This window comes from Paramisgurnus dabryanus, chromosome 18 (genome assembly GCF_030506205.2).
Source record: "Paramisgurnus dabryanus chromosome 18, PD_genome_1.1, whole genome shotgun sequence".
Taxonomy (NCBI): Eukaryota; Metazoa; Chordata; class Actinopteri; order Cypriniformes; family Cobitidae; genus Paramisgurnus; species Paramisgurnus dabryanus.
The window spans coordinates 17055061-17078101 of NC_133354.1; the positions used below are offsets into that span (position 1 = coordinate 17055061).

General features: G+C 38.3%; 1 protein-coding gene across 2 annotated transcripts in view; it reads right to left on the reverse strand.

Moving 5' to 3' along the window:
* Window positions 1-1417: 1417 nt before the first annotated feature.
* cnksr2b (connector enhancer of kinase suppressor of Ras 2b) overlaps window positions 1418-23041 on the reverse strand; it is a 34940-nt gene continuing 13316 nt past the window's right edge. For both annotated transcript variants that reach the window (XM_065286988.1, XM_065286987.1), the window contains exons 5-22: window positions 17899-17940; window positions 15513-15632; window positions 14396-14455; window positions 14201-14269; window positions 13857-14003; window positions 13252-13385; window positions 12259-12449; window positions 11535-11624; window positions 10803-11008; window positions 10659-10710; window positions 10284-10459; window positions 9771-9844; window positions 7835-7906; window positions 6790-6857; window positions 5978-6081; window positions 3893-4409; window positions 3219-3418; window positions 1418-3113 (exon numbers count right to left, since the gene is read on the reverse strand). In XM_065286988.1, coding sequence (XP_065143060.1) covers window positions 3063-3113; window positions 3219-3418; window positions 3893-4409; window positions 5978-6081; window positions 6790-6857; window positions 7835-7906; window positions 9771-9844; window positions 10284-10459; window positions 10659-10710; window positions 10803-11008; window positions 11535-11624; window positions 12259-12449; window positions 13252-13385; window positions 13857-14003; window positions 14201-14269; window positions 14396-14455; window positions 15513-15632; window positions 17899-17940 — 2373 coding nt within the window. In that variant the 3' untranslated portion in view covers window positions 1418-3062. The remainder of the gene's footprint in view (window positions 3114-3218; window positions 3419-3892; window positions 4410-5977; window positions 6082-6789; window positions 6858-7834; window positions 7907-9770; window positions 9845-10283; window positions 10460-10658; window positions 10711-10802; window positions 11009-11534; window positions 11625-12258; window positions 12450-13251; window positions 13386-13856; window positions 14004-14200; window positions 14270-14395; window positions 14456-15512; window positions 15633-17898; window positions 17941-23041) is intronic.

Consider the following 23041-nt stretch of genomic DNA (forward strand, 5'->3'; position numbering starts at 1 on the left):
TGTATTACTGTATTTCAAATCAGGCAACATGTCTATAAAACGTGCCACAGGAAAAATAATAAAGTATACTTTAGTAGGATATTTACTATAGTAAACTGTAATAAAATTCCATACTAGTGTTTGTAACCTTATCATATAAGTAAACTACAGTTATTACCACTGTTTATTAATTCAGAATGTTAATAATACAGAATACTATAGGATTAACAATTACTATTTACCACAATAAATACTAAAGTATAAATAGTATCATTACATTAAACATGGTGTTACTGTAGTATGTAAATATAATAATTCCAGCTGTTTTGAATTTTTGACACACTCAAAAAACGGTTGTGTTAAAACAACACATTCTGTGTTAGTTTAAGGACAACACATTAAACATGTTGTCCCAGACACATATCTGTGTAATTATTGGAGCAACCTCTTTTGTTGTCCCTTTAGGTTATTTGAACACAAAACCAACACAAAATGACACATAATGTGTTAAATACCAGAACACAAAGAATGTGTAAAAATAAATACTTTCTTAGAATGTACTACACCCATATTTCTTCCTCTATCCTCAGGGCAAATGTGTCGAGGCATTGTTTTGTGTTTGCCATTCAAAGGGCCTTTTATACGAACAAAAAAACCTGACTTTCAGTAAGATCTGGATTAAAACCTAATTTCAGTTCTTACATCTAATATGTTCTCATAGGGTCAGAAAGCTTTATTCTAGTCCCAGACTAAAATGCATGTTTGAGCTGGCTTCATTTAAGAACATTTTGCACTGACGTATCTTAATCCGTGCCATTGCTTGTCTCAAGATGCAAACCAGTATTGTATTTGCTTTTTAAATGTCCTAATATAAATAAGGTTTAGTCTTGGATTAATCTAAACCCTGTCCGGGAAGCTGGCCTATAGGGGTGGTTTACCGGACAGGGATTATCTTAAAACAGGACTAGGCCTTAGTTTAATTAGGAAATATTACTAGTTTTATCAAACATGCCTTACTAAAAAAATACTTATGTGCATTTTCAAACAAAGGGCACTGATGTATTTTAAGATATGTCAGTGCAAGTAGTTTTTTTTTAGTTTGGACAGCTCCATACATTTATTTTAGTCTAGGACTAGTCTAATCCCTGTCCGGGAAACCGCCCGATAATGTTGCCAAACCACTGACATTAAAGTCTGGGTTTTGTAAAGATTTCTCCAGAACTGGCCATAGGGCATCATTAAGTCACAGATTTTGTTTCAACTAGTTGTACTAACCAGCTGGACAAGACTTCAATGCATTTTTACAAAGTTATTTTAATGGTTTGTTATATGGGCAGGACCTGACCGAGAGTTTCAAACTCTGAAGATAAAATAAAATCCTTTATATATCAGTATAGTGAGTTAGAATTATACTAAGAAACAATGATTTAAAATGTCAAAACATCAAACAGTTTATTGATAAAATTACTTTCTGGAGATACTAGAACACTGGTGTTTTGTTTTCACATGAAAGTTTTTGTTAAAGATCTTTTAGGAACACATTAAAGGATTTACACTTGCAGTTAAATTAAATCTTAAAATAACACATAATCCAGAATACAAAACAATGTACAAACATCTCAATAAATATCATGCTTACAAAAATAGACAGTGTTAAACCAATTAATCATTTTAGTTCAACATTATTGCAAGTACCTTGCTGCTCAACAAAGGGTATTTCCATAGCTGGGGTGCAAACTGTCAGAATATTACAACATAAATTCTATACAACGAAACACTGCTTTCAACACACAGACCCACAATTACTGTATCCTGTCAGTTCTTCTCTTTCAGTCATGATAATATTTACCATTGACAAATGTTAGTTTCAATGAACTCAAAACTAACACTCAAAGTCAGTTGAGAGACCATTAAAACAAACAACAAACATAGAAAATCTATTAAAAAACAATGGCCATGCAAGTCCGAATTACAAAGTAATTTATATCAGTAGTTTTATTCTTTCCCTGTATGTTATGAGACACTACATTAAAGTAGAGTTCATTGGAAGTGCAGTTTTTAGTTTATATTACAAACACATAATTCAGCAGTTCGAAACATGACTGCACAGACAAAATGATGCCAATGTTAGCATGTGCAATAAGAAAACAGAGAAAAATATCAGAATTTATAAACGCTGAAACAGAGAAAAAGTAGAAATAAGTAGAAGTTTGGTAAAAGAAGAAAAGGCCCTGTTTACAACTGGTATTAAGATGCGATTTTGGTTGATGATCGGATCACAAGTGGACGATGAGACACATTCACGTTCACACCTGGTGTTTTAATCGTTTCTTTAGTAAACTTTCGATCACTTCTGTTTTGATTACTTCGAGGGGATGGCCTGTGAGCGACTCCCTCTGCTTTCATTAAAACACGTGCGGGAGAAATGATGGGTTAAATAGATGCGCACTAATAATTATATCAAAGTACCACTACTTGTTTGTTAGTAAACATGCTGGACAAAGTTTTGTACATGTAAGCGCGCTCTCAGATATTTCAGAGCAATGGACGAAAAACCTTTTATACACTCGAAAAATGAAACAAAAATGAAAAAGGTGGAGAGGCGGTCTTTTGTGGCTGCTCGAACACATTCAAACACATGCAAATGTGTTTTCAAATACCTCTGAATGTGATCGAAAGTGGACATGCTTAAAACTTTTTAGACCCCATTTAAACCCCCTTTCAATAGTTCGCCTGTGCATTCAGATCCTATTGATTATTTGTAAACAAACTTGGCTTGCGTCCTCAAAGGGAGCTCTGCAACTTCTGAGGTGGAGGGATGCCGTAAAAATTACAGCTGGACCCGGTGGCCTGAAGGCAGCCTTATATACGCCCATAATGATGATTGGCAGACCTGAATGTTTAGGCTCCTCTCGAACCTACGTTTAGAACTACAATTAGGGTCATCCACTTGTGATCTGATCGACCAATACCAGGTGTAAACAGGGCCTAAGGTGAAGAGGAGTAGTGTATTGGATAATTTTACAAGTTTTGGCTAAAAAGGACTGGTGCCCTGCTGTGCTCTTTTGCTGTAACTCTCTGAGCTACACATCCCGGTGAATTATCTTTGTCTCCGCCTCTTGAAGAGGAATGTCCTGGTGATACAATACAAAATTATTAATTATGTTTAAAAATATTTTACAAAGAGCTATACACAATAAATAAAACTCTTAAATAAAAATATTTACTGAACACTGTACCTTGAATGAGTTTTGAAGGATCCTCAGGCGGTGCAGTTTCTCATTGAGTAATGGATCGTTGCACCGACGGACGAATGATCGCTTGTACTCCAAGCGTGAAGAAGACCTGTGCTCATTGACAGGCGATAGACTAGTCCTCTCCAAGGCCCTGTACAAATCCACCAATGAATCTGCCTGGTGCCTGCGCACCCGCTCTGAACCTATAGAGGGCATTAAAGAGTTGTTTACAATGACAATATACGTGACTCAAAATACCCGCAGCTTCAAAGGCAAGCTATAAATCTGTCAAAATGACATCCAGGAAGCTCCGTAAAAAGGGAAAGGCCAATAAGATCTGCATACTTGAGAATGCATACATATTTGTATCAGCCCTACCTTTACAAAACAAGTGTGTGGACAGCTGTAACAGTATGCAAATATACACAAATACATTTTAATAACACACACACAAAACCCCAGTTAACGTCAGCTACTAAACATTGTGTTTTTACTGGAATAACCCTGTTTGCTGTTTAAATGGGGGGGGGGTTAATAGTGACAAGACATTTATAAGACAGTCCTCTATCTCCATTGGTGTGGTGCTGCCCATGCAGGCACTGTAAATTTTTTAACCTGTTAAAATGGGCCTAGAAATATGAATCAAACACACACAAACAGGATCTCTCAGTCCTAACCTGTCTCTCTTTTGGAATGGGACCGGCCCAGCTGGTAGTGCTGTGCGTCTGCTTGTTCGGCTGCACATGTAGCGGCGAGAATAGCATGAAGACCACTATCACGAGGTAAGGTGAAACTGCGATGCTTGCCTCCACCTCCTCCAAACCTATCTCCTCCTAAGGCTGTGATAGGTTTCTGACTGGGCTGGGTGGGTGTGGTGGGCAGGACGAAGCGCTCTGGTGGTAATCCGTGATGGGCGGGTAGTGTCGACTGACGACGTATTTCCACAGGCACGGATTGGTTGGGATCGATGAACACGGAGTCGTCCAGAGGCAGAGTCTGCAGGAAATGAAGGCCGGAACTGGTGAGCGGGGTCTCGATGAGGTCCTGCCACGATCGGCGCTGACTGGCAGACTTGCGACCCGGTGAGCTGGCACTACTTACACTGCCGCCTTGTTTCTCGGAGTGTGGGGACCGGGATTGGACGGTCTCTGTGGAGGGTGGCCGGATGTATTTGGGCTCCTGGAATGGACTTGGCTGTAACAGAAATGGGTGGAGTTGTAAAATGTTCGTTTTGGGATATGGGGCTAGTTGTCACAAGAAAACTAGTTCAAAGTTCAAACTTGAGAGTTTTAAAAGGACATTCCACTTTTTTCGAAAATATGCTCATTTTCCAGCTCCCCTAGGGTTAAACATTTGATTTTTACCGTTTTGAAATCCATTCAGCTGATCTCTGGGTCTGGTGGTACCACTTTTAGCATAGCTTAGCACAATCTATTGAATCTGATTAGACCATTAGCATCGCACAAAAAAATAACCAAAGAGTTTTGATATTTTTTCTATTTAAAACTTCACTCTTCTATAGTTACATTGTGTACTAAAACCAGGGACAATTAAAAGTTGTGATTTTCTAGGCAGATATGGCAAGGAACTATCAAATTGGCGTAATAGTCAAGGACTTTGCTGATGTAAAGTGGCTGCAGCCGGCGCAATGATATTACACAGCGCCAAAAACCTTTCAATAGCAGGGGACTATTCGGTCAGTGCGTAATATATCAAAACTATTTGGTTATTTTAGCGCAATGCTAACGGTCTAATCAGATTCTATGGATTGTGCTAAGCTATGCTAAAAGTGGTACCGCCAGACCCGTAGATCAGCTGAATGGATTCCAAAAAGGTAAGAATCAAATGTTTAACTCGAGGGGAGCTGGAAAATGAGCATATTTTCAAAATAGTGCCTTTAAGTACGATAAGACAGCTGTGGTTTTGTTCGTTTGGGAAATGAATGACATTCTTAAAGTCAAAATATCTGTTGGCCACTTCATTATTTTGCTGATAAGCAGATTCCTTTAGTGCCAAAAAAGGAGTAAAAAGTGTGACCACAAGCCTTAAGACTCCTTCTGTGTCTGAAATGAATGCAAAACACACATGACATAAACAATGAGGGACATTTATGCATCATATTCTCTGCTGTCTTTCACAAGCTTACTGCTGTCACCCTTACACATTGCCTGATATAAGCAGTTTATCAGCACCACACAACAGACACAATTCTCCTGTTTAGGATTATGGGACTGATTTGCATCCTCTTTATTAAGATTACAGAAAGGTGGAGCCAGTGGACATCTTTAAAAAGTGCCCAGGACTATGTATTTACAGCAGGCACAAACATCCCAGTAGTCTAAATAATGTATGTGTCCTTCAGTTCTGTTCCCTCAGCAGCTTCACATCTCATTCTTCAACCTGCTTTTTTCTTCTTCTGCCCTCTTTTTGTCCCCTAATGCCTTTCTGATTTATTACACCTCATTCATTTCCTTTAGTCGTCAGTTATTATTGTACAAACTCATGCTCTGATTTCAAAACCATTCTAGATACTCTGTATAAAGGCATTAATTTCTCCTGTCTATAAATGCAGTGACATGCCAAAAAACAAATAATACTAAGCGTGGTCTCTAAATTTGACTGCATATTATCTCATACTGTACAAATAATAAAAAAAAAAACATTGAAATTCTTGATGAATTTTAATAATGCAATAAAGATGTTTTAAACAAGGTTTTAAGAGTGAAAAAGGGATGGGAGAAAAGATAATGCCAGAGACTTACAGAGGCAGAATGTGGGTAAGTGTCGTAAGGAGGTGGAGGGCTGTCCTGTTTGATCACTTGAGTCATGTGATCAGCATCCTCGTGGTCACTTTCACTCCAGTAATCTGAGGAAATTACACATATCCTTTGAACACACAGTGCCAGAGTTTTATTTCACTTTATAACAAAGCTTTCACAAAAAAATCTGATGGGTCAATTACAGAAATTCTGCAGAGAAATGAGAAAAGCTCAGTTGTAAAAGCCGCTGATGAGGTTTATAGAATATATTAGCATATTGACCAAGTTGTTTTAGCTTTTTACCTTCATTTAGAAAGGACATTGAAAAGGGAAAGACAAACATATTTGTTGAAAAAATGACTAAAGTGACATTTGTGAAAATAAGGCATTTCATTTATTGACTAATAACCTTTTCATTGCCATTAAAGTAGAAATAATGAAATAGGAGGCTGAAAAAAATATTTTTGTATGAGACACACTGTATATTTAACAAATGTTTCTGACCACCGATTTAGTACACTGCTCTCTCTTGATTTAATTTGAATATACCATAAATCAATATTTCAAGTCTGCTTATTTACTTATTTGGCTAAAAGCAATGTGAAAGGGAGCATAATGTGCAGTCCAACTGATCTTTAAATAAAATGAACCCCCTATAAGCTCACGGTTTATACTTTAAAAGCCTAATACGTGCACTGAGCAGGTTATAATTCATATTCATATATTTATAGCATCTGCAGACAGGACAAAACAAATTCAGAGTGGGAGAATAATGGATCTGACAGGATTAGTGGGGCATGAAGGCATCCTCTCACCATGATCCTGTCGAATCCTCTTCTGCTCTATGTGAGCCGTCGCAGCCATGTTCAGACGACTGAGCCACCTGCGAGTACACATGAACAAAAAAACAACATTTAGCTGAGGAGCTCTTCATATGGCTGAAATTGCACTTGAAAATAAACTTTTAGGACGTTACTTGAATGACTACTTTTAATGAGCTTGGTTAAAGGGGCCATGGCACAAAAGTTTTTAAAAATGTTAAATAAATCTTTGGTGTCCCCAGAGTACAAACGTGAAATATTAGCTCAAAATACCATATAGATCATTTATTATAGCATCTTAAAATTGGCGTTTGGGGTGTGTCCTTTAAAATGCAAATGAGCTGATGAAATACGAACACTGATGGTGGTTTGTTAAAATTGAAACTCAATTGTGCTGTGAATTATGCTGCGTTCCAGGCAGGTTTTTAAACCCGTGAGTTACGACTTCAAAACCACGACTCACGACCTTATGCGTTCCAGGCAGCCTGTAACTCGTGTTTTTACATCCTTCTACCGGTGAAAGTGCACTGGAACGGCAGTCAAACCCGTGACTTCCCACCCGTGAACTCGTACTAGATCGATGTACTCCCAGTTCAGAGTCGTGAGTCGTGGTTTTGAAGTCGTGAGTTACAGGTTACAGGTTGCCTGGAACGCAGCATTATTCTCTCTTTCTCCCTGCAGTAAATGGCTGTGCCATGGTTGGATAGTGCAGATTAAGGGGCGGTATTATTTTAATAAGATCTCCTTATGACATCATAAGGAGAGCCACATTTCAATGACCTAATTTTTCACATGCTTGCAGAGAATGGTTTACCAAAACTAAGTTACTTGGTTGATCTTTTTCATGTTTTCTAGGTTGATAGAAGCACTAGGAACCCAATTATAGCACTTAAACATGGAAAAAGTCAGATTTTTATGCTCTGGCCCCTTTAAAAATATGTAGATTTAAAGGAATAAATGGCTTACTCATAGTTGTCTGAAATATGAGAGAGACAGTATTTTAATATAAAAAATTAATAAATGTTCATGTTAGTCTTACCTATTCATATCATCCACATTGTCTGCAGCAAAGTAGAAGCTCTTGATCTTAGGATGGCAAGCTTTAAAAGCGCTGAAAAAAATGAAGAGATCATCAAAACGTATCAAAACATGGCAACCCTACATCAGTAAGCTACATTAAAAAAGCCAAACACCTATATAACTGCATTTCTCGAAGGCACAGTTATTTCGCCGCTAGATGTCACTGAACAAAACAACAACAACGGCGTAGCTTGATGACCCTATGAAAGAGCGGAGAATGATGGGATTTGTAGTTGTAGTTCACAGATGACGAATTGAAATAAAGTTTTAATAAAAAAATTTGTAACTGTAACATTATCCCATTGATCCCATTTTTTAAACCCTAGTTAGTGTGTAATGTTGCTATAATAGCATAAATAATACCAGCAAAATGATAAAGCTCAAAGTTCACTGCCATGCGATATATTTTCTTTAAAGGACAAGTTCGGTATTTTAGACTTAAAGCCCTGTTTTCAGATTGTTTATGGTGAAATAGAATGGTTTTGACTGAAATTTCGACATTTTCAGCTGCCCTGAGAATTTTCGCGTGTTTGTGTTTCAGCTCAGACCTCTACAATGGGTTTAATGGTGCACTGGAACAATCCTTCCTAAAATGCATTAAACTTTCGTTTAAAAAGACGTGAAACTCACCGAGTGGTCAGGGGTGTTCACTGGTATGCTCACACAAAAATCGCTCCAAAAGACGCATTCCAACAGGTTTTATCGTAGTTTTTACCACCTCCATTGACATGTATTAGATGTGCTGTGAGGTACGGTATTACTCCGCGCCGGGAACTTTGTTTCTATTCTTGCAATTGGCAAAGGCGGATTAGCGCCACCACCTGGGCTGGAGTGTTTATTATTCAAGCTCTAAGCGGAAGAATGTACGGGTGTGAGGCGTTTGGAAAAATAGGTCCACAAGTTAACAACGAATGCTAAAACAGCTGTTGGAAAGCATCTTTTGCAGCGATTTTTGTGTGAGCATATCAGTGAACACCCCTGACCACTCGGTGAGTTTCACATCTTTGTAAACGAAAGTTTAATGCATTTTAGGAAGGATTGTTCCAGTGCACCATTAAACCCATTGTAGAGGTCTGAGCTGAAACACAAACACGTGAAAATTCTCTGGGCAGCCGAAAATGTCGAAATTTCAGTCAAAACCATTCTATTTCACCATAAACAATCTGAAAACAGGGCTTTAAGTCTAAAATACCGAACTTGTCCTTTAAAAGAATTCGCCTTTCAAAGCCTACAGCAAACGGCCGGTCTGGACTACAGTCCTATACTTCCTGCTTTAATGAGGTCACTAGAACAGTTTTTTTGACTAAACTCCACCCACAGGAATACGTCAGTCACCAGCTAAGCTAACGGCAAGCTAACCTGCTATCGAATCGCAACACACTAAAGAAGCTACACAATCAGAACTTGATACACATTTCTGAAGAAGGGAGTTCATACAACAAGGAAGACATTAACCCGTTTTGAGGACAGTGAAAACAGGGCTATACAGATACGTTTATTGTGTGAAAAATACCGCGTTTTTTTACACGTGAAACATGAACACATGTTATATTGCGCACTGTAAACACAATCAAAGCTTCAAAAACACAGAAAGACAGGACCTTTAATAGAAGCAACAACGTATTGGCATGTGACATCACATTGTTACGGGAGATTACAACAGTACTGGTTCAGCTTTCAAGATACTTTAAAAATCTTGTGATACACATCGGTCTGCACTTGAGGTTGAACATATGGTTTCTATGCCCGCAAAAGCAGAAACCAAACTGATTTCTCTGGATTCAAACATTGTTCAAAACATCTGAGATAAAGTACATGTGAGCAAAATATATAACTTTTGATATTGTAACTCAAAAATCGTACACATTATTTAACATAGTTTTAATAATACTCACAATTTTCTGCGACATTCACTGGCTTGGTCAATGTTAAACTCAGGTAGGCTGACAAACCCCTCTGCCTTCTCATCCTGAGAATACAGGAATAAAAAATTAAGATGCACTTAAAGAGATGCTTTATGGGTTTACAAAAAGTGCCTACATAAGCTGTCTGACGTGAATTGGACGGCATGATTGGAGCGAAAACACACGCTATTCGACTTTAACACATTATGCAGCATATACACAAAACGCGAATCATTGCGTTCCTCGCTCTAGATTACTCGTGGGATTTATCTTCTTTTCATGGAAAGTTTTCGCTTGAGTTGAATTTTCAATTTGAGTGAGACGCATTTGAGGCGAATAGTGCGTGTTGTCATTTGCATCGCCTCGCACGAGTTTGCATCTTTTCGCGTCTTTGCATTGACTTTGTATGTAATCTGCACGCACAAATCGTTGAATTCTTGTTTGGTGTGTATGCCCCATAATAGACCATTTGTATTAAGTGCCGCACCTTTTTATCATCCTCACCTCTTCATTTATGTACCAGTACAAACATGCATCTTTCAGCACGACCCAGTACTTCTTCCATTTCTGTGAAAAGTAGCTCTTTGCATCCTTTTTTTTCCACAGCCAGCCCTCACAGTCACCCTGACCCAGGTCCCTGCAGGAGATTCGGCGCTTACTGATGGAGGGCAGCGACCCAACTGAGACAGAGAGTGAAGGGTCAGCGTAGGTATTATTAAAGTAAGGAAGGGGGCAGGATAGTATCAAAACGGTAAATACTTTTATATTTAGTCATATAATTGCAGCTTGACATCATGCATTTCAGTGCAAACCATTTTATTGAACTAAAAAATAGGTGCTACTAAATTTCTATATTTACTGGTGAGGCAGATCATTTACCTCTTAACTTAGCTTTCTTCGATCGGGAGAGCATTGATGTTCGATCGAATGTCTATAAAATAGCAAATTAAGATAAAAATATTATGTCTTATTTGAATGATTAATAGCAATGCATCAAGCTATCTGTATATACAGTACACTCACAAGATAGACAGAAGAGGTTTCAGATGTGGGTGTGGCCAAAGAGTCCTGTTGCAGCATATCCATCTGCATGGCAGGGAGTAAGGCATAGTGGGCGGGGCTACAACCTTTCTCACTCTTCCTTTTACTCCGCCTACTGCTGCGATGTCCTGTGTGGTACTCTTCTGACCCCGCCTTTTCTTCATTCATATATCTCATCAGAGAATTTTCTGTTAATAAAAGCATCCACTTTTATAAACAGTGTGGTCAATGATAGTATTTTGATTCTTCTTTATTAAATAATTGAACAAGCTGAATCATTCAGAGGTCTTAGGATGTAGGGGGAAGAATATTGGGTTGCAGATGTAGAAATGTACAATACATTTTGCCAGCATGTCTAAAGAAAGCATTTTCTCTGCCCCCACTCCTTTAGCAACTCTAACTGGTTTAAGCCAATAAGAAACTAGCATTTCGGCAAACCGCTGTGTCAAAGTTACCATGGCAATGGAAAACCGAAAAAATCCCAAATTCTCAAACAAAGAGACAGAGAAAAATTGGCAGACAGATACAAAATGAAGTAAATATGATTAAGGTTATATGGTAATGAACTGAGAGCAGTGGCTGAAGATTAAAAGATGTGCCGACTGAGAAGTCAAAGTTAAAATGATTAAATGATTCAGGTTCAGCATAACTAAAGAAGAAAGATAAAAACATCCCACTCTCTTTCTGTCACCCACACACAAACACATACAGTACCTCTTCTGATCTCTTTTTTTAGCTTGGCTGGGTCTTCATAGTCTCCCACCCAGTTATACTCCACCGGCATAGAAATAGGCCTCAACCGTCCTAGTAGACAAACACAGAGGAAGCTAATGAAAATCAAACAATACATTACAGCATAATACACATAACAGACCATCAGAGAAAAACATTAAATATTAAAAAGGCTAAATCGATCAGGGATCATTATAGCAAACATTATTACCAGTGGTGGCCGGTGACTTCTTTTTTCGAGGGCACTTGATGAGAAGTTCGTCACAACATGTATGTAGCCCCTCATGTGTGTGGTTCGTAATTTCAAAATATGTGTTCGGTGCGTCGAGTGATCCTATGTGCATCACGTGTCTTGTCAAAATAAGTGCCTGCGGCAGAAGCGTCTAAAGGATTTATGATAAAAGAGACGCCTGCGTTGCATCTCATGTGTAATCAGAGTTTACTGTTAAAGGAGTGTCGTGAGTGTATTTTGCGAATTTGAGCATCTCTGTTATCATAAACGGTTTTGACGCGTGTGCAGCAGGCACTTATTTTGACAAAACACGTAATGCACATGGTTCACATGACGCAACAAACACATATTTTGAAAACACGAGCAACACACATGACACACCGAACACTTATTTTGAATTTGCGCCCCTCGGATGAGCAGTCACAAGCCGCCACTGATTTTTACAGAAGAGTTTTCAAAAGTATTTCAAAGTACCGTATGTAGGTGTGCTGTCTCTGCGAACAGGTGGGGGTCCTTGATTCTGATCATATTCATAACAGTACAGGACCGCATCCTCATCCAGATGAGGAAAATGTCTCCGGCATTCCTGATCCAGGAAGGAGTTGGGTGACTCAGAACCTTTAGCAGCATGCTGGCCATTGTCAGGCAAATTCGCAACGTCTTCTCTGTAATTATAAGAGAAATCTATAATAATCTTTTTATTTTTGGAAGAAAAAGCTTGTCTTAAAGACAAACAATGTTGATTAATTGAATCAATTAATTGATTCACAGGTTTGTTTAGGTGTGTAAGTGCAGCTACTGGTCTCTGTGATATTTTAGTTCATTTTAGTTCATGGCTTAGAGTAATATGAGAAAACTGAACAAGCACAGAGAGTTACAGGTTGGGGTTACAGGTTTTTTCAAATATGTAATCTTAAGTATGATAAATATAAACAGTGATGTAAAATTAAACATGAGATGTTTCTCTTATTTGTAATAATTGTGTTTGTATTTTTGCTTTTGTGTTCTGTAGACCAACTGGTAGAGCATTTTGTTAGCAACACAAAGGTTGTGAGTTTGATTAGCTGGGAACATATATACTACTTAAAAAAAATTATATATATGAAGAGTTTCGTTGCAAAACGAGATAACTCCGTTTTTTATTTTTCAGAAATCTCGTTTTTTGGTTGTGCATTCCAATTAATATCAATTCAACTGCAGTTGGTTTGTTTTGATTTAAACCTTCATAACTTAAAAAATACAGCTAAGTAGCACAATAAAACAAAATAACATGATAACATAATAAAAAAATTTTTTGACAAAAATTTTAAAATTGGATTTATCTCGTTTTTAAACAAAACTCTTCATATATATATATAAAACTCAACACAGAAAGGCCACCTGACCTAGCCGGGGCTCAAACTGGGGACCTTCCTGCTGTGAGGCAACATTGCTACCCACTGTGCCACCCATAATAATTTATTGTACCTTGGTGTGTATGGCTCATCTGGTGGAGGGGGGATGTAGAGATCCTGAAGAGCACAGCTGTCTCGCCTGGATGGGGTGCTGAGGGTGCTGGAGGGTGTGGCCCCACTGCTGCTGGGGCTTGGTGGGATGATGGGCTAAAACAAGAGACCAATTAATGTTTAGCATTTCACTAGCCATTTGCCAAAATGTACTTGCCAATAAAGATTATAATTGTGTTATTTCAATGAATTTTATACAGCAGGGGCTCAAACATACTCATTGCTACACTTAACAAATAATAAAAATTGCATCAAGTTAAAGCAATAAACATTTCACACGCAAGCATCTAAAACGGCATTCCATGTTTTCCTCTCAGGTCCCAGCCAAGCTTCCCGATGTGCTCAAAATTCAAAGGAAAAGGAGATTTGGAAAGGAAGGATCAGCACCAGATTAGAGAAAAAAATGAAAGCGATGAAGAGAGGTGGGGGAAGACTAGAGCAGAGATTTGACATGCAAGTTGGTCAAAGCCGTGGGTACTCTTAGTGATGCTAAAAAAAGCACACACAAATAGTCTGACTATTGTCACGGTGTATTATCAATTCACATGCATCACTGGACATCAGTACCTGCAGGGCGAGGGGTTTCCATCTCATGTTCTTCAGTAAGGCAGGGGCTGATGTGAGAGTGCTCTGAGGTCGTTTCTTCAACGTGAGGGTCACGCCCGCAGGATTACTACGTAAGGAGTTTACCAGGTTCTTCAGCTGCCAGCCCACCTACAAGAGTCATATGCAGTACACAATTCGGTTTACCCCACCAAAATTGTACTAGACAAGAACTAGACCTTTCTAGATATCTCATTGAGGATGTTTAGTTTACATTGAAAAGCAGTTTTACTTGACCACTGTTGGGTATAATGCATTACTAAGTAATTAATTGCTGTAACTAAATTATAATTTTAAAAGGCACTCACCACTGTCTGATGATTGACTTGTATGACCTCATCACCAGCATGTATTTTTTTACAGCGATCAGCTAGAGACTAGATGAGAGAGAAAGAGATATGCGTTCGTCAAATGTCACCAATGTCAAACTGACAGCTGATTCGCTCCATGCATGTGACACACTGCATTTAGATCATTTTGGAATATTGAAAATGCCCACTCACTCCCTCTGTCGTGCCCGTGATGACATGTAGGCCATCATAGGTCGACTTGATGTACATACCCTGTGGCAAGGAGAAAACACTTTAACGCCATAGCCGGCAAATACTGGACACAGAACGTTATAAAGAAGCTTGCTGGCAGACATGTACAGTAAGAGCAAATCCTCTTTGACTCATACGTTTATAATGGAGAGATGCAGGGAGATGAGGTGGGGGAGTGCGCAGTGTTTATTTTTATCTCTATTTGTGCATTCAACGGATACCGAAAGTGCCAAATGTGTCTATATGTATTTGTGGAAATATAACTGCCTCTAGCTCATGCCAGCACAGCTAGCATTATTTTTTTATTGCATGCATGTGATGTAAGATGTGGGTGTGACTGGGTCAGCGCTCTAAAAATATTTTTCTTAATTAGTATTTCTGTCTGTTTTCCAGTAAAAAATGTACACGTACTTCGGAAGCAAACTTACATAAGATATTAAGATTGTTTTAATAGATTCATGCTTAAAGGGATAGTTCACCCAAAAATGAAAATTCTGTCATCATTTACTCACTATCATGTTGTTACAAACCTGTATACATTTCTGTGTATATATTTCGAAAAATGTTTGTAAAAAAAAACATTCGTGGACCCCATTCACTTCCATAGTAGGAAAAACGAATACTATGGAAGTGAATGGGGTTCACGAATGTTTGGTTCAGGTTTGTAACAACATGCGATTGAGTAAATGATGACAGAATTTAAATTTTTAGGTGAACTATTCCTTAAAAACAACAAAAAACGTATTAATAAATAGTTGGCTACTTTTATCCATCGAAAATATAAACCAAATAGTTAACTCTCTTGCTCAATTGGTAGAGTATTGCATTAACAGTGCAAAGATTGTGGGTTCAATCCCAGGAAACACACTTATAAAAATATATGTCAAATGCATTGTACAGTAAGTGTCCAGATTTAGTAACAGCCAAATGCATAAATGTAAAATATATGTTTTGATTTTTTTAACATTTTAGGGTCACCACATAATTGCCATCCTTGGTTTTGGTATTTTAAGATGTGCACCTAAATCGTGACATCACTGTGTAAAGAGTTAAAAAATACAAGCTCACAGATACCCACCAATCCATCAGTGGACCTTATGTTATCCAGCTGCACCATTTCCAAATGGGCGGCCTGGGACACCGTAGGGTCCGAAGAGAGAGAAATTATGTGGTCACACACTCCTGACAGTGTCTTACACTGAGGAAGAGAGACATTAAAAACCCAGTGAGAGAATGCCATTATCATTTTTATAAATGTTTAAGCATCCGCAAAACAAGACTTTGAAAGTTTTAAAGGGAACACACACATTTGTCACTTTCCTAACAGAAACATGAATGCTAAGAATGTTAAAGGTGACATAGAATGATTGAACGGGGTATTTCTCCTTGTTCTTTGATGTGACATGTAGACAAGAATGTTTTAGTTTGGGTCTGTAATGCCTTAGAAGCTTCCTAAAAACCTCTCTCAGATAGCTCTATTAGGGTGGGGGATTTTAAACAAGTGGTTTTGCACCTATTTGGCTCCCCCTACTGACTTAACTTGCAATCTCATTTCTGATTGGCTGACTTTGCTGCCAAAATGTAGCCAATTATTTTAAAGCGGAGGGGCAGTGAGATGCCTGTGATGTCATAAGCATCAGTTTTTCAGATTGGGCCGTTTTCTGGCAGACATTTCTAAAAGAGGAATTTCTATGAGACTGAGATGTTTAGCATGTCTACCACTTTTTGTATGTTCGTGAATGCGGGTAGACTACCATTATTCAACAAAGACAAGGTAAAAATGTTTTTTCATTCTCTGTCCCCTTTAAATAATTTTAGGACAAAATGATTTGTGGCTTTGTTAGACATACATTTGCATAACCCTAAAAACTTCATAGCATGTCACTTTTAAAGGATTAGTCAATTTTCTTGAAAAAAATCCGGATAATTTACTCACCACCATGTCTTCCCAAATGTTGATGTCTTTCTTTGTTCAGTCAACCAGAAATTATGTTTTTGAGGAAAACATTCCAGGATTTACTCATTTTAATGGACTTTAATGGACCCCAACACAACAGTTTTAATGCAGATTAAAATTGAAGTTTAAAAGTACTCTAAACAATCCCAAATGAGGCATACGGGTCTTATCTAGCGAAACGATTGTCATTTTTGGCAAGAAAAATAAAAAATATGCACTTTTAAACAACAACTTCTCATCTTCCTCGAGCTGTGTGACGCGTCAGTGCGACCTCAAGTAATTGCGTAATGCCGTGGAAAGGTCACGTGTTGCATATATGAAACGCACATTTGCGGACCATTTTAAACAATAAATTCACACAAAGACATTAATTAGTATCATTCCACATACAACAACGTCGGAACGGTCCTCTTTTAACACACTTGTAAACACTTGGGCGTAGTTTTGCATACTTCATCCGTGACCTCTTGACGTGATGACGTATTACGTGAGATCGCGCTGGCGCGTCACAGGACCGGAAGAAGACAAGAAGTTGTGGTTTAAAAGTGCATATTTTTTTTCTTGCCAAAAATGACAATCGTTTCCCTAGATAAGACCCTTATTCCTTGTTTGGGATCGTTTAGAGTCCTTTGAAACTCTGTTGAAACTGCAATTTTAAACTGCATTAAAACTGTTAAGTGTTGGGGTCCATTAAAGTCCATTAAAATAAGAAAAAACCTGGAATGTTTTCCTCAAAAAACACAATTTCTTATCGACTGAACAAAGAAAGACATCAACATTTTGGATGACATGGTGGTGAGTAAATGATCTGGATTTTTTTTTTAAAGAAAATTTACTAATCCTTTAAAATGTCACCCCACCCGCATAGTGCTGACCCTGTTTCTGATGCCCTTGGTCATTAAAGGAAGCTCAATAGAAGATCAGCTGAAGTTTGAAGAAGGCCTCATAGCTTAAGACACTGCTGGGCTTCAATATGCTGATCTTCTCATTGCATGTTTGCTGTGACATTTCGTAAACACCATCTGTGGTGAAACTGAGCCTCGCCAGGATGCACCATATTATGAGACCAGGATGCTTTCATAATGTTACAGCATTCTCAATGCTTCTGCTATCTTATTTAAACTGATCCACCCAATCACGAGTCTTTCTCAGTATGGTGCTCGTGATTCATTAGTAAAGGTGTTCATGGTGGTATAAACTGAAGTCTCTCTCTCTATAGCTCACTGGGACTTTCAGATAAAATGTGGTCCAACAGTCCTGATATTTATAGCAGACAGCCAGCTGTACTCTGACTGACACTATAGCATGAGATAGACTTCATATATCAAATGTTAACTATCCCCCCTCTCTCTCGCTCTCGCTCTCTCTCTCTCTCTCTTCACGCACACACACTCTTTCTCGCTTCAGCGCAGATTTCTATTTTTGAACAAAGGAGCTAGATCAGATGATAAGTTTTATGTAAATGAACTGTACAGAGGTTGTGTAAGAATTTAAATGTTATTCTTACCACATGCAGTATCTTATTTTCTGTCTCATAAACAGTGCCATCCTAGAACACCAAAAAAGAAAAACGACATTTTAATGATCACATTCTAATTTTTAAACACTAATGATCCCATTACTGAAAATTACAGATCTGGATCTGTAACACTTTATTATAAATTTCATTAACCGAATTAAAGAAACATTACATTCACTGCATTACATTCAAACACTTTCTCATTCAATCCATGCCTTCCAATATTACTTTCTATTTAAAATTGTACTTATATTTTACTTATACTTTTAATTAAAAGTTTATAATTAATATACTTATAAGACAAGAATTATTTGCTAAGGGAGTAGGAAAAAAGCCGCTAAATGCAACCTCCGTCAAAAATGAGATGATATTAAATGAATGCTCTCGCCATGTATTATACATTCATCAAATAATTTAGCTTCAAATCTGCTTAATCCTGGCCTCAGGTCATTCAAAAATATCGGTTTGTTTTTAGAATCCCTAAAGAGTCTGATAAAAGATGCTCATATACAAGAAAATATGTCAGACGCATTTAAATGGTTTTTGCATTTAAAGGTGGGGTGGATGATCTCTGAAAGCCAATGTTGACATTTGAAATCCCTAAACAAACACACCACTACCCCAATAGAATCTGGACCTTCTTTTGATATTCCCGCCCCACAGATACGCAACCCAGGCAACGATGTTGTTTAGTAGGCACGCCCCTTACTGCTGATTGGCTACAAGTGTGTTTTGGTACTCGGCCCGACTCCCTTTTCCAGTGTTTTAAAAAAAAATCATGCACCTCACATTTAAAGTCGCAATGAAATTGAAATGAAAAACTATATATGTATTTTTAATAGTGTGGTATTATTAACAAATGACTTATCTGTGAGCTTCATTATTTTTTAAAAATTCGTGTGTGCTCATAATCTTTAATCAAAAATGCAAATCTTCTCCCCTCCTCAAAACGATCTCTCTTCACTTCCGGTCAAAAGTATGGCAGGTGGGCGGGGTCCGGGAGAAGATCGCAGTGATTAGCAATTAGCAACACGACCCAACTTCAAACGATCCAATCAGATCTCGATGGACAAATTCAAATCCAGCCCTGCCTTATTTCATCTCAAAAGCCGTTTCATTCGGATATACGTCACCACGGGGAAAATAAGGCAATCGCTACTTCTGTTTCATGGCGACTTTAAGCTTTTCATATATTCTCTGTGAAATCTGATGATTTATACAATATTTAATTTCAAGTAATTTGATCTCTAATTTCAATCGCATTTATAGGATTTTATATTTACTGTTTATGATTGTACAACAACACAAAAACACTTAAAGGTTTAGCGGAAGATTTTCGTTTTCCGGGTGGATCACCACTGTTATTGGTCATCCCAGATGTCAATCATTCTGATTATATGTTGACGTATAACCGTCGTACGTGCTCGCCTCTACGTTCGCCTTTCTGCACATGCGCACTTTCACGTGTATGTGTGTTGTGCTACGGTTTCAACCATTCATTGAAGGTCGCGTTCTCACTGTGTTTTTTTCAAAATGTCTGAGGGTCGCAAGAGAAAAAGTGTCTACGAATTGTATGACAAGAAGAGAAAGGACTATAAATAAAGAAACAAGACCAGAATGTTTATGGGAGACTATTTCACACGCTGGCGTGAGCTAAAAGGACAGGTTGGGCTTCCCACGCGAAGTTTCTACTGGAAAGGTTTTGTCATGCTATTTGGAGAAATCCATTTAAAATCACTGCTAGTAAAAGTTGATGTAAGCTATGATTTGCGATGCTAGCCCTGGCACAAGTCACGAACCGCAAAGACACGGTAAACATGCCAACAAAAACTTGTAAACAGAGCGAAGAGAAGAACTGAGCTCCTGCATGCTCTCTCTCTGTCTCGTGCACGCGTTTAACAGGTGTTCCCTCTCGGGAGCATTTTTTGTTTCAAAGTTTTTTATTGATATTTGTATTATCAAGTGCAACAATCCCCCAACCCTCACCATAACTAGCGTAGCGTTCATACTGTCCATTGGTTCAGATAGAAAACGGGAGCATTTTTTTTAAAATATCGAGGGGCGGTTCTTTTAAATAATTCTGGAAAATCTTCCGCTATACCTTTAACAGGGCAGTTTCCCAGAGAGGCTTAGATTAATCCAGTATTAGGGCTAAGTTTTATAAGAACATTTAAAGGGGACATAGCATAAAATTCTGACTTTTTCAATGTAATATTTTTATTTTAAATAATATTAATTGGGTCCCCAGCGCTTCAATCAACCTAGAAAATATGAAAAAAAACAACCTTATAATTTAGTTTTGGTAAACCATTCTCTGCAAGCATGTGAAAAATTAGGTCATTGAAATTTGGCTCCCCTTGTGGTGTCAGAAGGGGATAATACCACCCCTTAATCTGCACTATCCAACCACAGCACAACCATTTAGTGCAGAGATCAGCTCAATTGCATTTTCAAGGAGACACCCAAAAACGGCACATTTTTGGTAACACATACAAAGAGGCAATTTTAACATATTACAATAAATTATCTATATGGTATTTTGAGCTAGAACTTCACATACATACTCTGGAGACACCAAAGATTTATTTTTTACATCTTAAAAGTCTTGTGAAATTTACAAAACATACCTTAGAAAAAAACTTTACTGATGTGCATTTTGATGATACACTGATGTATGTCAGTGCAAGTATCCTGGAGAAGTGAAGTCTCTGAGTCCCAATATCTTAATACCGGGGGTACCTCAGGGCTCAGTGCTCGGACCACTGCTCTTTTCCATATACATGACATCCCTCGGTTCTGTCATTCGTAAACATGGCTTTTCCTACGGATCACACGTAACTTCACTTGTCATTCCACCCTGACGATCCAACAATTTCTGCACGCATCTCGGCATTCCTGAGTGACATTTTATTCTGGATGAAGGATCATCATTTGCAGCTAAACCTAGCAAAGACAAAACTGCTTGTGATCTTGTCTGCCCTAAAGATTCTTCACAACCTTTCCATTCAACTAGGTTCATTAACCTTTACACCTTTCAGGACAGCCAGAAACCTAGGAGTGGTAATTGATGATCAGCTTAGCTTCACAGATCATGTTGCCAACACCGCCCAGTCATGTACTCTAGATTTATTCATTACAACATTGAAAAAAATAGACCTTTCATATTAGAGCATGCTACACAAGTCCTAGTCCAGGCTCTTGTCCTGTCCAGACTGGCCTATTGGAATGCAGCTGACTGGACTCCCACCCTGCACAACCAAACCTCTGCAGATGATCCAGAATGCAGCAGAAAGAGTGGTCTTAATGAGCAGAAGAGAGCGCATGTCACTCCTCTCTTTGTCAAGTTACATTGGCTTCCTATAGTCGCTTCAAATTCAAAGCTCTGCTCGTGGCCTTCAAAACCACCACTGGATCAGCACCCCCTTACCTTCACTCGCTTTTACACACTTATGTACCCTCTAGATACTTGCGCTCTGCCAACAAGCAACTTATCTAGTGGAGCCATCCCTAAAATGGAAAAAATAGCTATCACGTATCTTCTCTGGATCTGTCCCACATCTGTGGAATGATCTGCTTGTTGCGACAAGATCTACTGATCTTTAAAAATCAGCCACCAACACCTGCCTCATTAATACAGAGTTCGATAAACTTTTCTATTTTTCTATCTTTTTCTTTTCTGTTCTTAAAAAAAATAGCTTCGTATACTCACTTTGGATAAAAATGTCTGCTAAATGACTAAATATAAATTTAAGATGTTTTTAAATTAAGGCAGCTCAAACATTTTAGTCTGGGACTAGGATAAACCCTGTATTGACTTGTTTTTGCATTATTATTTAATGAATAACAACAAAAAAAGTTAATGTGCATTCCAATAGTTTAATATAATTCATATAAAATAATTTTTTATAACAACATATAAATGTAAGGTATCATTAATATGAGCTACTGTATGAGCACATTACATCATTATGCTCTGATAGGTAAACACAGCTTCACGACATCTCGGATGGTAAGCTGGGTGTTGCCTGTAGGATACACGAAAAGAAGATTTGCTTACTGTCGCAGAGTCTTGCACCTATCTGAAATAGCCAAGGGCAGCAGACAGCTAAGGAGAAGATGAAATGAGTCACCCTCCTACACTGAACCTGGCGCAATGCTTTTCCTCTTCCTCCTCTCATCTGCCCTCATCTCTCCATCTCTCTGCTTAATGGAAGTCTGATTTACAGCAACCAGTGGGTGAAGGAGCCTGGGATGCACGACTGACCACACTTATGACTAACGTGAAGCATTTGGGAATCTCCCTCCACACTCAACCTACACACAGCTTGCCGCAAAGGAGGTACATTAAGCTTAAGACACTACAACACTTCAACTAGGAGAGGTCAACTTTAAACCAAGTTTTAAGGTGTGAATCACCCCTTACAAAATGGGAGGCGTCACATTACTACAAACATGCATGTTCTGAAGAAAATAGCTTTATGAGCTACTTTTAAAACCATTGCAGTTCTTCACTTCATATGTTCTGGGACACGTCTTTTCTTCCACCTGGGACAGTCTGTCCTCAATGGCCCAAGCCAGAGCAGCACTATTTCAGTCCAGGACAGAAAATTAAGAAGGAGAAAAAACATCCATGGCCTCCTTCTAGAGAAACTTCTGCCCTAGAAAGATTACCCTGCTTTCCAAGCACATCCTCAGTTTTTTTCCACTCATCCTTATGCTTTAAGAAGCCTTTGGAAGGTTTTACTGCGTCATCTTAACCAGTTGTTCTAGGAGGTGCCTTCGTCAAACATTTGTAAGTTAGGTTGGTTCACAAAAACACGCTAAGACTGGTAAATTTTCCATAAAAATTATTTTGTACGCTGCACATTTTTTCAAGCGCTAGCTTGTTTTGCGCTCACTTTGGTGCCATCATGGCGTACTGGATATTTCTTATTATTAAATTTTTTACTTAAAGCAATTTGTTTGTAATGGAAACATTTTAATTGTTGTCATGCATATTGTTGTCACAATTTATTTTTTCATTTTATTGGGCTAATGCATGGGTGCCAAGACTCGGCCCTGGAGGGCCGATGTCCTGCAGAGTTTGCCGCTGTCCGGCAAGTTGGAGCTAAACTCTGCAGGACACCAGCCC